At 50.0% G+C, this 12,189-nt stretch overlaps 1 protein-coding gene across 1 annotated transcript; it reads left to right on the top strand.

The window, feature by feature from the left end:
- Positions 1–3,221: 3,221 nt before the first annotated feature.
- Positions 3,222–10,174, top strand: BARHL2 (BarH like homeobox 2). The gene is made up of 3 exons (XM_026674082.2): positions 3,222–4,824; positions 6,857–7,082; positions 9,695–10,174. Exons 1-3 carry the CDS (start codon positions 4,245–4,247, stop codon positions 10,005–10,007), a joined length of 1,119 nt encoding a protein of 372 aa, XP_026529867.1. The 5' UTR covers positions 3,222–4,244; the 3' UTR covers positions 10,008–10,174.
- Positions 10,175–12,189: the final 2,015 nt, after the last annotated feature.

Here is a 12,189-nt window from a genome sequence, read left to right as displayed (position 1 = left end):
CCATCCTGAAGGAGGTATTCTATATGTCAACATTGCTAATGTCTTCAGAGTCTGAAAGGCAAAATCGCCTGTGATGCTGTTTTAAAACAAACGCACAGAGAGAAATGGGTGGCAGATCAACCGTTCGCTTTTCTCAATTGAATCACGGTCTCTTGCCTTGCCTGTTTCTTTCGTTATTTCCCAAAAAGAAAATGTTTATATCCAGGCAATGAATACTTCAAAGAATTTAGTTCTGAAGGGACAACACCGAACGGTTTTAAATACGGTTTTCAGTTTGGACCAACGGGGGAAAGAAAGTCGCCGTTTAGCCTACGTTGGAAATACAGAACATAGTTATCTAACCCTTACTTGGAAAAAATATATATATTTTTCGGAGGGAAATCTATTCACAAGAGCAAGTGCGTTGGCTATATATCTTTCAGGGTTGAAAAGGGGGGAAAAGACTCACGATGCTCTAGCCAAATTGCAATTCTCCGCGTCTCTTCCCTCTCCCAATAACTTCCGCCCTTCATCTTTTTTTTTTTTTTAAATCATTTTAAAGGGTAAAGTTCTGAATGTTACCACTTGTTTGTTCTCGGCCAAATACCACCAAAGGGGCAGCAATGCCCAATTTCCCGGCGGATCCACCCCCGCGCCGCAGCCAGCAATTCGCCCACTCTAACGCCAAGCCTCTCTCAGCTTGGCCCACGAGAGGAGCGTGTCAACTGGGGGGAGAACGCGGGGCGCAAGTTATGGACCCCAAAAGGCGCAGTGGGCCTCCACGAGCAGCTCGAAGTCGTCTGAAGCCGCTTTGCCTTGACACCCAAGCCCCCCCCCCCACCTTGTTTCGAAACCTCAATTCAGGCGTGTTGCTTTCTTCCACGGGCCTTTTCCTTTTCTCTGGTCTTCCCTTCTTGCAACACACCCAGACCCGCACCGCCAACCCAAGGAACGTCAGAACAATCTTTCAAAACCGACCGGTGTTTTTTGAAACTTCATCGATTCCACCTTCTCCTAAATCTTGACCTGCCTACCTTTCCCGGCCTTGAGAAACTTCCGAGCTCATTCTTTTAACTCGCAAAGACGCAGGTGCGAAACTCTGCCCCCCCCTCTCTCTCCAACTCTTTTAAATTATATTTATATTTATATTTATATTTATATTTATATTTATATTTATATTTATATTTATATTTATTATTATTATTATTATTATTATTATTATTATTATTATTATTATTATTATTATTATTATTATTATTATTATTATTATTATTATTATTATTATTATTGAATTCCCTCCCCCACGGCTTCCTTACGCATCTAATTTTTCCATGAATAGATTTCGTTCGGTTCTTTTTCTGGAACCGAAAGGTCGAAACGTTGCTGTGGGAGGAAAGGAAAGAACCACAGCCTGGAGGAAAAGAAGGCGGACGGTGGGAAACAGGGAAGGGGCGCAAGCGCTTTCCTTGCAGGATCGTTCGCTTTCCCTCGTCGATTCCTCGGTGCCTTTAAAAAAGAAAAAGAAAAAGAAAAAGGCGTAATTCGGAATAAAAGACAACACGCCGAACTTTGAATCATTCATTAGCACCTTATAATTGCTCTGCTAATTAGGTTGACGGTACTTAATCAGGAGGAGCAATACGGCGACTTGTCCCTGGCGCTTCCCATTACCCTGACATTCGACAAGGGACAGGTTCGAACCGCCGCGGCTTCCTAGAGACGGAGGAACCACAAGCTGCGAGCCTTTTCTTCCCGAAGTGCGCACGGCGTGTCGGCCCTCACCGGGTCGGTTGCAAATAAAAGAGGCGCTGGAAACAGCAGCCGGGCAAAGACAAACCAAGAACGAGAGGGGGGGGGAGAGAGAGAGGTGTGCGTGTGTTGCGGATGGATGGGTGGCTAAAACCGCGCTCTGGATGGAGACCCAGAGCCGGTGGTTGCAACTAAGCCACAGACCCAAGTCTCTCGTGCAGGAAGAAGAACCACCCAGCCTGCCGCCCTGCCACCTGAGAAGGGCTTCACGTCTTCTCCAAATAAACAGGCGGGCCGGCTCTAGACCGAGGTTTATTCCCACCCACCCCTCAGGAGCCGCTTCCCTTTCCACTCCCCGTCCCTTAGGAAAGGAAGCCAGGCGTTTTCCCCCGGTTGGCTCCAAGGGAGACGTTTGGCCCGGCCTCGCACTTCTTTCCCTAGTTCTTCGGTGAAGTTGGATCGCTTCTCCTGCCTAAGGACTGTGGCGACAAACGTTTCTGATCTTCCAAAGGACGCGGCGGGAAGAAGCCCTTAATAAACCCTGCATTTTAACTTGCATCCCAGTTGGGGAAAGAGATAGGTATATTTACTTTTGTAACGGCCTCGTATATAGAAAACTTCACAGCTCGAAATATCGCATACTCCCTTTCTTACACGCAAATATTCTCTTAAATTTTCCTTCTTTCCTTCCTTTCTCTTTTTCTTTCTTTCCTTCCTTCCTCTTTTTCTTTCTTTCCTTCCTTCCTCTTTTTCTTCCTTTCCTTCCTCTTTTTCTTTCCTTCCTTCCTTCCTTCCTTTCCTTTCTCTTTTTCTTTCCTTCTTTCCTTCTTCCCTTCCTTTTTCTTTCTTTCCTTCCTTCCTCTCTTACTTTCCTTCCTTCCTTTCTCTTTTTCTTTCCTTCCTTCCTCTCTTTTTCTTTCCTTCCTTCCTCTTTCTCTTTTTCTTTCTTTCCTTCCTTCCTCTCTTTTCCTTCCTTCCTCTTTCTTTCTTTCCTTCCTTTCTCTTTTTCTTTCTTTCCTTCCTTTCTTCCTTCCTTTCCTTCCTTTCTTTTTCTTTCCTTCCTTCCTTCTTTTCTCTTTTTCTTTCTTTCCTTCCTTCCTCTCTTTCTTCTTTCTTCCTTTTTCTTCTTTCTTTTCTTTTCTTTTTCTTCCTTTCTCCCCCTACCTTGATTTCTGCTACCAAACAGATGACCATTGGCATGCCAGAGATGATAATAACCACCCATTTACATTCGGATAGGGGGAATGGGGAACGAAAGAGAGGGAGGAATCCTAAAGGTTCTAAAAAAGAACAGTCCCAGTCCCGAATCTCACAAGCCCCCCCCGCCCCCCACCCGGTCTCCCTCTTCCCCTCCCCTCCCCTCCTCTTTCTTCCTTCTCATTGGCTGCCGACCGCCAAGGCGTCAAGTTCGGCCGCCGCCTCCACCAATCAGAGGCCGTTCCTCGACGGCGGCCTTAAATAAAACAAACAAATAAATAAATAAGGAATATATATATTTTTTTTTAAAAGGGGGGAAAATCCCGAGCCTTAAAAGAGGTTGGATAAAGAGCGGCGAGCAGGCGAGCGGCGATGGCCGTGACGTCACGGGCGGACTCGCAGGAACCCGAGAGGAGCTAGCGAGAGCCGGGCAGCCTCCGAGCCTTCTTCTTCCTCTCCTCCTCCTCCTCCTCCTCCTCTTCCTCGCCTTGCTCCGCCACGCCTCAACTTTCCAAGAAAGTTCAAGAACTCCTGGGCGCCGGCGAGAGCAGGGAGAGCAGCGGCCCGGGAGCCCGGCGATCGGGCGCGGCGTCAAGCAAGCGGTGCCGGGTGGTCCTTGGCCGGGACGAGAGCGAAGCCTCCGCCCGGGAGGTGGAGGGGGAGAACCTCAGCAGCCGCTTCCCCGGCCGGCGGCGGCAGCGGCGGCGGCTCATCCAGGCAATGCCGGCTGCTCTTGCCCGAGCGGCGCGGCCGTCCTGAACAATAAGCGGAGCACCACGTGTGGGCGGCGGAGAGCGAAAAGCCAGCGAGCCTCTTCGGGGCCTGAAGCCCAACCGGGTTGGCGCGGCGGATCTGGCGTCTTCCTCCCGAATCGGTTTCCCGGCTTGCCTTCCTCCTTTCTTGGCTGGCTTCGGCGGCTTTTCTCCTGCTGGCTTCTCCCCCCCTCCCCTCCGCCGCCTTCTCTCCTCCCGTGCGTGCGCCTGGTGCATGTGCGCGTCTCCTCGTCCTTCGCCTCGTTTCTCCCTCCTTCCTCCCCCTCCCTCCCTCCTTCCTTCCCCTCCCTCCCTCCCTCCCTCCCCATTTAAATTTTGATCGAAGAGATTCGCCTCGTCCATAATTGATCCGATTGGGTTGGTGGTTCGCCTTTTAATCGTCGATCGATCGCCTTAGAGACGGCCCTCGCCTTCCTCCCCTCCCCATCCACCGCCAACTCCGCAAAAAACACCCCCCCCCCCCAGTCCGCGCAAAGAGAACGGCGTCGGGAGGGGGGGTAAAAAAAAGCAGGGGGGGATGAAGGCGCTTCTTTGAACGGCCACACCATGGAAGGATCTAGCACTTCCAGCTTTGGAATCGACACGATTTTGTCTAATCCCAGGTCCGGCAGCCCGGCGATGATGAACGGGGACTTTCGGACGGGCCACGGCGAGGCCAGGGCGGCGGATTTCCTCACCCGGGCCACTCCGTCCCCTTGTTCGGAAATCGACACGGTGGGCACGGCTCCCTCCTCGCCGATCTCGGTCACCGCCGAGCACACCGAGCAGCAGCAGCATTTGTCGCCTCAGCATCACCACCTTCACCACGGCCAACATGCAGAGCAGCAACAGCCCAAAAGTTTGCAGCCGTCGCAACAGCAGCAGCAGCAGCAACAGCAATTGGGTTCGTGTAGCTCTGCCCCCAGGACTGCCACGTCTTCTTTTTTAATTAAAGACATTTTGGGAGATAGCAAACCGCTGGCCGCCTGCGCCCCTTACAGCACCAGCGTCTCCTCTCCCCACCCGACGCCCAAACAAGAGAGCAACTCGGCCAATGAAAGTTTCAGGCCGAAGCTGGAGCAGGACGACAACAGTAGAACCAAGCTGGACAAACGCGACGATGCCCAGAATGAGCTGAAATGCCACGGTGAGTTGGGGAGAGGGGGGGGGGTCCTTCGAAACAGTGGCGAGCGTTCTATTGTTTACGTTTCGAACCTTCGCGGTTGTTTTCATCCCCCCCCCCCACGCGTTTTCAAGCAATCGCTTGTTCTGAAAACTTCGAGCCAACTTGGAAGGCAAGGTTGGGCTGCGAATTCGCTAAGAGGCTCCAGCAACCTGGAAAGTATTTAAAAATAAAATTTAAGTCCCGTAAGAAAACGATAAACACAACCAGGTTATTTGCAAAAACTCAGGAATCGTAAATGTTCCCCCTCTAATTTTTATTAGACAATCCATATAAATGGACAATTCATATAAGTATAATTGTCTGTCTGTCTATCTTATCTATATCTATCTTATCTATCTATCTATCCTATCTATCCTATCTTATCTATCTTTTTATCTATCTTATCTATCCTATCTATCCATCTATCCATCCATCCATCTATCTATCTATCTAAATATATATTTCAAACTGAAGCTCCGTATCCCACCCCTTAAAAGAAAAGTTGATACGAGAACAAAAAGAGTCTGCAAGTGTGCACTTCAACAATACCAAAAATGCCAGCTGGGATTACTAGAGATTTTAAAATGCAAATGCACATTATAACATGCGATCTGCATGCATAATTTCTAAACATAGTTCTCACAGATTTAAGCAACACTTAATTAGCAAGACAGACCTCCTAAAGAATTTATAATAAAACGTGTTTTTTTAAAGCAGGGAAACAAACCAAACGGGTGGATCCAATCGGGGGTCCTTTTTTTTCCTCTCTGTTCTGGTTTCTTCCTTCCTTGAAATGTTTCTTCCTTTGGAGTTAGCACTGTGCAATATTTTTACAGCCGTTGGTTTTTGTGTGATACTTTAGTTACGTTCTAAAATTCAAACGTACATGGTGTGCTCGATTCTGCCACTTCCTGGGGGGAAATAAAAGACGCCCCCCCTCCCATTACCAAGGGAATCTCACTTAACTGGAAAGGCGTTTTTTTTAAAACGTTGTGATGAGCGAGGACGTATTTCACTCATTTTTCAACCTTCAGCTATTTTGCAGTAACTAATAGGACTCCTATTCAATTTGCCATTTTAGCACTAACATATGAGCGTCTAGAACCAGATGCGGAGTTTCGTCTTTTTTTTTTTTTTTTTTTTGGTGGGGGTGGTTGTTGTTGGTTAGTTGGTGCACCAACCTCCCCAGTGGGTCAATTAGAGAGATTATTGTTCTCCCTGCAGGGAAGATCAAGGAGAGCACAGAAAAAAAAAGAGAGGGGGAGAGAGAGAAGGGGGAAAGGGGGAGAGGATGGTGGTGGTAGAGAAAAACCTCGTACAAACACAGATGGACTGACGTATCGATTTCCTAACATTACAGCTTAAAAAAAAAATCCCCCAAATAAGACTCGAAGATTCCAGACCAAATCCGATAATATTCCCGCTGTCACCTGAGATTGCGAAATCCGGATCTCTTTTACGTACCTGGATGGCAAACACTCCAGGAAAAGCACCCAGGCTGTTGCCGTGGCTTGGTCGTTAACCGTTTCAGATGTGCGTTTGGAAATCTGAATTGGGCCGAGGGAGAAAGTGAGGAAAGGCGGCTGCGGCGGAGGAAAAAAAAAAAATCCCCTCCGGTGGAGGGGGAAAAAAAAGAGGATATTATTAGGAAGTTGTGCGGCAGGAGAAGTTCTCACTCCAGAAAAAGGGGTACCACTTCTTCCCTCTGCTGGGTTTGTTCGAATGCTTGAATTGCAAGCTGAATTGCCAGCTTCCTAATTTATTTCTGTGGCAACTTGTGGTCTACATGCCGCCTTGTGCAACCTAGGGGAACAAATAGGTTGGTTCCTAAGCCGTCTCTTCGATCCGATCCGTTTGGATCCAGAAGACTCCCGCACAGGGGAACGGTCCTGTTCAGGCTTGAGTAAGGTTTTTGTGTGTGTGTGTGCGCGCGCGCGGGGTTAGTCCTCACTCCCACCCGACGCTTTTCTCCTCGGGGGCCCCCCCTAACCTTCTCTGTTTTGTGTCTTCTCAGGGGCAAAAGAAGAGGGGGACCGCGAGATTTCCAGCAGCAGGGACAGCCCCCCGGTGAGGGCCAAGAAGCCTCGCAAGGCGCGGACTGCCTTCTCCGACCATCAGCTCAACCAACTGGAGAGGAGCTTCGAGAGGCAGAAGTACCTCAGCGTCCAAGACCGCATGGACTTGGCAGCCGCCCTCAATCTGACCGACACCCAGGTCAAAACCTGGTATCAAAACCGGAGGTAGGGCAGGCCAGTAGGGACAAAAGTTGGGGCCGGGGCGAGCAGGTGGGGGAAATGGGCAACACTTTTGACTCAAAAGAAATCGGGGGTGGGGGGATGCTTTGAAACAGTCTGGTCTTGCCCACTTTGACCCAGAAATAAGCCTCTTTATATCCTGTGGAATTGCCTCCCGGGTCGGTGTGGGTCGTGGTTTTCCCCTTGCCATCCTCTGCCTCATCCACTTAAAAAGGACTTCAAAACAGGCCCCCAGGGGAAAAAAAAAAAGGATAGGAGCGCGATCTCCAAAGCAGAGCTTCGAGGGGCTTATTTTGGGGAGCAGCTCTGCCATTTCCTTTGGAAAGGCAAAGGACATCTGTCTCCACGCATGGCCTTTCTAGGGATAGTAGAGGGCAGTGTGGGCAGTGTTTGCTCGTCTCACTTTGCATCTCCGTCCTTTCCACCCCATCTTCCAAGCCCGCGTTCACCACTTCCCGCGGGCTAAGATTTCAGTGGCTGTTTCCAGGGGGGAAAAAACCTTAGCACAGGTGCATTCTCAGAACAGGCTTGGTTAGTCGCCGTAGTTTTTATTCGTTTGTTTTGGTTCGCTTTGCTTTCCGTAGCTAGACTGACACGCAAACCTCAGCCGAAACTCCTAGTAAGCTATCATTCATTGAATGGTTGTGAATTCAGGACACGAGTTTTGCGTACACAGGGTTGCTCTTTCATTTTCCTGTCGCGTGTAGGTGGAGGAAGTCTTGAATAGCCACAGGAGAAAAAAAAAAATAGAGGCGAACAGTCTACACTTTATTTCTTTATTTAGAGTTTATTTCTCTGTCCCTGCTAGCAAAGCAAAGGCCGGAGTGTGGGAGCAAGGAAACCACGTTAAACCGGGACAGCGCCTCTGGGAAAAGCTAAATAAGTTTCAGGCTGGGTGGGATTCCCTTCTGGAGGCCTCCACCTTACGTCTGATTTGGCATTTTCAGACGCCCAGATTTGTAATTCAGTCCTGGGTTTCATTTTCTCATTTCGCCAGTGCATTTGAATCCTGATCTCAGTGGTTGGAAAACGAAGACTGGCGAAGGAAGTCTAGTCGCCAATGTCTGGTGTTATTTTTTTTTATTTGTTATTATTTTAAAGGGAGAGGCCGAATGGAGGCAAGAGAGTGAGGAAGGCCCTATATATAAGAGAGCAAAATGTGTTTTTTTCTAATTCTTGGCAGAGGAAACGCGGGCTGGAAACCTCTGTCCGGTTTGTCATCTTTGCTATCATTTTCTGTCTCATTTCATACGGTTGCAGCCACCCTAATTATGTCGGAAAACATTAGCGTCATTTACAGCCCAGCTAAACAGGGAGCTCCACGCTTGTTAATTTGGCTGCGTTTCCTAACGGCTGTGATTTACCTCGGTGTGGTCGAGCGCCTGCTGAAAACAAAAAACAAAACCGAACCCCACCAATGCTCACGGCCAGTTAGCAGAGCTAACATGCAGGTTCTGCTTAAGGAAGGAAGGAAGGAAACGGACTTGTCCGGAAACGGAGCGTCTCAAGTGTGTTTTGCAATGTACTAGGCGTGAGGCAGGGAAAGAGATGATCTGCATCCATTTGCATGTAGCCTTTTCTTGCATCTGGAGGCCTGTGTCTTGCCCACAGAGGGAAAATTAGCCTTCTTCCATTCCCATCTTTTGCCCTATGGCTCAAAGCAATAGGAGCCTACAATTCTAAAACGTTCAGGATGGTAGTTTCTAGCGTCCAAAATCTTCCAGGGATTTCACTTTTTCCTGCAGGCCATCTCTAAGGAAGGAGAGTAGCATGAAACTCTCACAAGGCTGGCTTTCCCCGCCTCCCCCCACGCCCCCCCTTTGCTTAAGTGTTTGCTTGTTTGGGTAGCGGAGGCTGGCCTGATCAGAAGAGTCAGCAAAAATTGGGAATATGCTCTGGAGTTTTCCAGAGCGTTTCTTTACTTCATTGTCCCCATCCAAGCAATTGACTTTTAAATAGCTGGCTGGATTGTATGTATTAAATTAATCTTTTAGCAGAAAATCTTATAATGGGGGAAATATTTTTCCCCGTTATTAATATTAGAGAGTAACGTGAATATGAAAAATATAATGAGGCCATAGAATTGCATGTAATTAATTATATGTTTGAAAGGAGAATGAATCGTGGCTAGTTTATCAGCTGTCATTATCACTTACAGGCCAGCAAGACTTAAGAGTTTGGCTCTCCTTTTGTGTTTGCCTGCGCCTATGTCTTTGGCTAGCAAATGTTTCCCAGGATTCTTCAAATGACAGTTCCCTCCGATTCCTCCGGTGCTTGTCCCTCTTGCGCCCGCCGATCTCTCCCCCCACTCCCCCCGGCCATAGTAGCGTTCTGCTTTAAGACCTACCAGCCGTGCAGTGATTCCGCTGCGGCTGCTGCTCTTCCTTGAAAGGACAAGGCCTTGAACGCTAGAGATGCAGGCGAGCCAAACTTGTCTTCTGCCCGAGTCTGTTCCCGCGCGGGGGACTTGTGTCGGGAGGGAAGGGAAGGGAAGGGAGGGCTGGTCAGTCCGATTCTCGCTCCCTCCCTCTCCCCCTCCCCCCCCCCACCGCTTCGGGCCCAGCCGACGGTGTCTCTCCGTTCTCCGTCTCTTGCAGAACCAAGTGGAAGCGGCAGACGGCGGTGGGGTTGGAGTTGCTGGCCGAAGCTGGGAACTACTCGGCTCTGCAGCGGATGTTCCCGTCGCCTTATTTCTACCACCCGAGCCTGCTGGGGAGCATGGACAGCACCACGGCGGCCGCGGCGGCCGCGGCCATGTACAGTAGCATGTACCGGACTCCGCCCGCGCCTCACCCTCAACTCCAGCGGCCTCTGGTGCCCCGGGTTCTGATCCACGGCCTGGGGCCGGGGGGTCAGCCGGCCCTCAACCCCTTGTCCAACCCCCTTCCAGGGACCCCTCACCCGCGGTGAAGAAAAAGCACTGGGTGTCTCCCTCCTCCTCAACACCCCCAACCCCCCCGCCGACAGATTTCTCCCTCACTACTCCCCGCCCCCTCAGCAGCCAACCGAGCCAAGAAAAGGAGCCGAGGCGAGCGAGGGGGCGGGAAATGCAAGCGGTTCCTTCTAAGCGAGCCGGAGGAGCGACCTCTGCTCAAAGCGCGGAGAGAGAGAGAGACTCTGGAACCCGTTAAGGGATACGGAAGCGCCAAGTCCCGCAGCAGCCCCCAGCCGCTTTGCCGGAGGAGGAGGAGGGGGGGGGTTCAAGGAGGCTGAGGGGAGTGGTGGCGGCCGGGAAAAGCCGGAGTGCCAGGCAGGACTCTCTGAGGGACACAAAGAGAGGAAAGAAAGGACGCTTCCCCCCACCGCGGCCCAGACCGCAGAAGACCGAGGGCGAGCGGAGAAGTTTTGCACCGAATTCTCTCACGAACCTTTTTTCTGACTCCGAAGTGGCATTTTTTCCGGACCTCTCTCGTCCATTGGTGTGTGCGTGTGTATATATACATATATATAGATATATGCTGCATACACATTGGTGTGTGTATATATATATATATATACATATATATATACACACACACATTTTGAACAGGCTGGCGTGTGAGAAGTGAGATATATATTATTTATTATATGTTGTCCAAAAAGATAGAAAAGAAAAAAAAAAGGACTTCTATTCATTCGTTTTTAAGAGGAAAAAAAAATCTAAGAAACAAACGAACCCCACAAAAATATTCTCTCCCCCGCCCCAAGAGGCCTCTCCTTTCCCAATTTTTTTCCCCCTTTTTGGCTTTTGCTTTTGTTTCGTTTTGGTTCGGTAAAATAAATGCTTAGATGGCAACACCAGTTAACAATATATATATATATATATCGAGAGCGAGCGACTGAGAGAGATTTTGATGACTGAAAATGGCAACAACAAAAAAAACCACCCGACGGGGGGAAAAAAAAAAAAGAAATAAACTTTTATCTTTTTTTAAACAAACCTGCAGACCCAGACGAAGCTATTTCCCCTTTGATTCCCGCGCTGTTATTGTTTCGTTCCGTAAAATGGGCCGAGTGTGTCTTGGATGCGTGCGCATGTCTGCTTCTTTCTATGCGGCGGGCTAGGAGACTTTTAATCCCCCCTCCCTCCCTCCCCCCCTCCCTCCCCCAGTCTGGTTGGTTGCTAAAGAGTTTGGGGAAGTAAGGAATGGGTTGTAAACAAGTTTAAAAAAAAAAAGGCAGAGAAGAAGCGAAATCACTGCGGCGGACTTGGGGGCTTCCCCAAACCTCGGCAATGAAAGCGGGTTGGGTGAGTGGGTGCATTGGTCATGAATGTCCCCCCTTTTCCTTGGCTCTCTTTCTCGGTGTTGCTTTCTTGCCGTCGCGGCTACGTTTTTCCCCCCTCCCCCCTTCTCTCTCTTCTCCTTGCTGCATATGGAAGAGGCAGAGGAGGGCCCTTAAAGGCGGACGGATGTCTGGGAAGCCAAAAGGTGCAACCCAGCCTGGCAGCTGTTCCGAGGCGCTGATAGAAAGCGCGGAGGAACAGCCTGGGAGCGAGAGACGCTCGGGGGTGGCAATTAGGAAGAAAACCCCGGAGCCGCGGGAGAGAAGAAAATCCGCCGCGACCCACAGCCGCGGGGGCCGCTTGTGTGTGTGTTCTCTCTCTCTCTCTCTCTCTTGTGTGTGTGCAACTGGGGTGTGTGTGTGTGCTTTGCTTTGATCTCTTTTTTGACTCCCACCCAGGGGAACCGTCCCCTCCCCGCTGGAGGACACGGGTTTGACTTGGCGTCGGGTCGAACTGTTTTTTTTTGTTTTTGTTTTAAAAAGTCCGCTCTTTCCAAGGCTGTTTTTAATCCTTGGCTGGGATGGGGGAGGCTCTCCGTAGCGTCTGGCTCTAGGTGCAAAGCGCGCGGGGGGGCAGGGGGGGGGAGGGAAAGGAGAAAAGCCACAAATCAAAGCAAAAGCGAGGCTGGAGCTAGGCCCGGGCTGAGAAAGGGTGAAAAATGGAAACGGGACAGTTCTCCGCTTCTCCCGGGCCAGGCCCTCCGGCTGGGGCTGCCCCAAGCCCTGGGAAAACAACAACCCCCCCCCCCCAAAAAAAACCAACAACAACCCGAAGCAAAGCGCTTGAAAGAACGGGCCTTTGCCTTTCCACCACGCCTTGGACGTTGGA

This window comes from Notechis scutatus, chromosome 3, assembly GCF_049901735.1.
Source record: "Notechis scutatus isolate UNSWTSFEM ecotype Mainland chromosome 3, rNotScu1.2, whole genome shotgun sequence".
NCBI lineage: Eukaryota > Metazoa > Chordata > Lepidosauria > Squamata > Elapidae > Notechis > Notechis scutatus.
Note: the sequence above shows the minus strand (reverse complement) of the source record. Positions and strands in the feature narration are given on the sequence as shown.

Excerpts from the sequence above, each read along its gene's own strand:
- BARHL2 (XM_026674082.2), top strand. The coding sequence starts at position 4,245 with ATGGAAGGATCTAGCACTTCCAGCTTTGGAATCGACACGATTTTGTCT. Across the intron at positions 4,825-6,856 it reads GAATGAGCTGAAATGCCACG|GGGCAAAAGAAGAGGGGGAC; the intron begins GTGAGTTGGGGA and ends GTGTCTTCTCAG. Across the intron at positions 7,083-9,694 it reads ACCTGGTATCAAAACCGGAG|AACCAAGTGGAAGCGGCAGA; the intron begins GTAGGGCAGGCC and ends CGTCTCTTGCAG.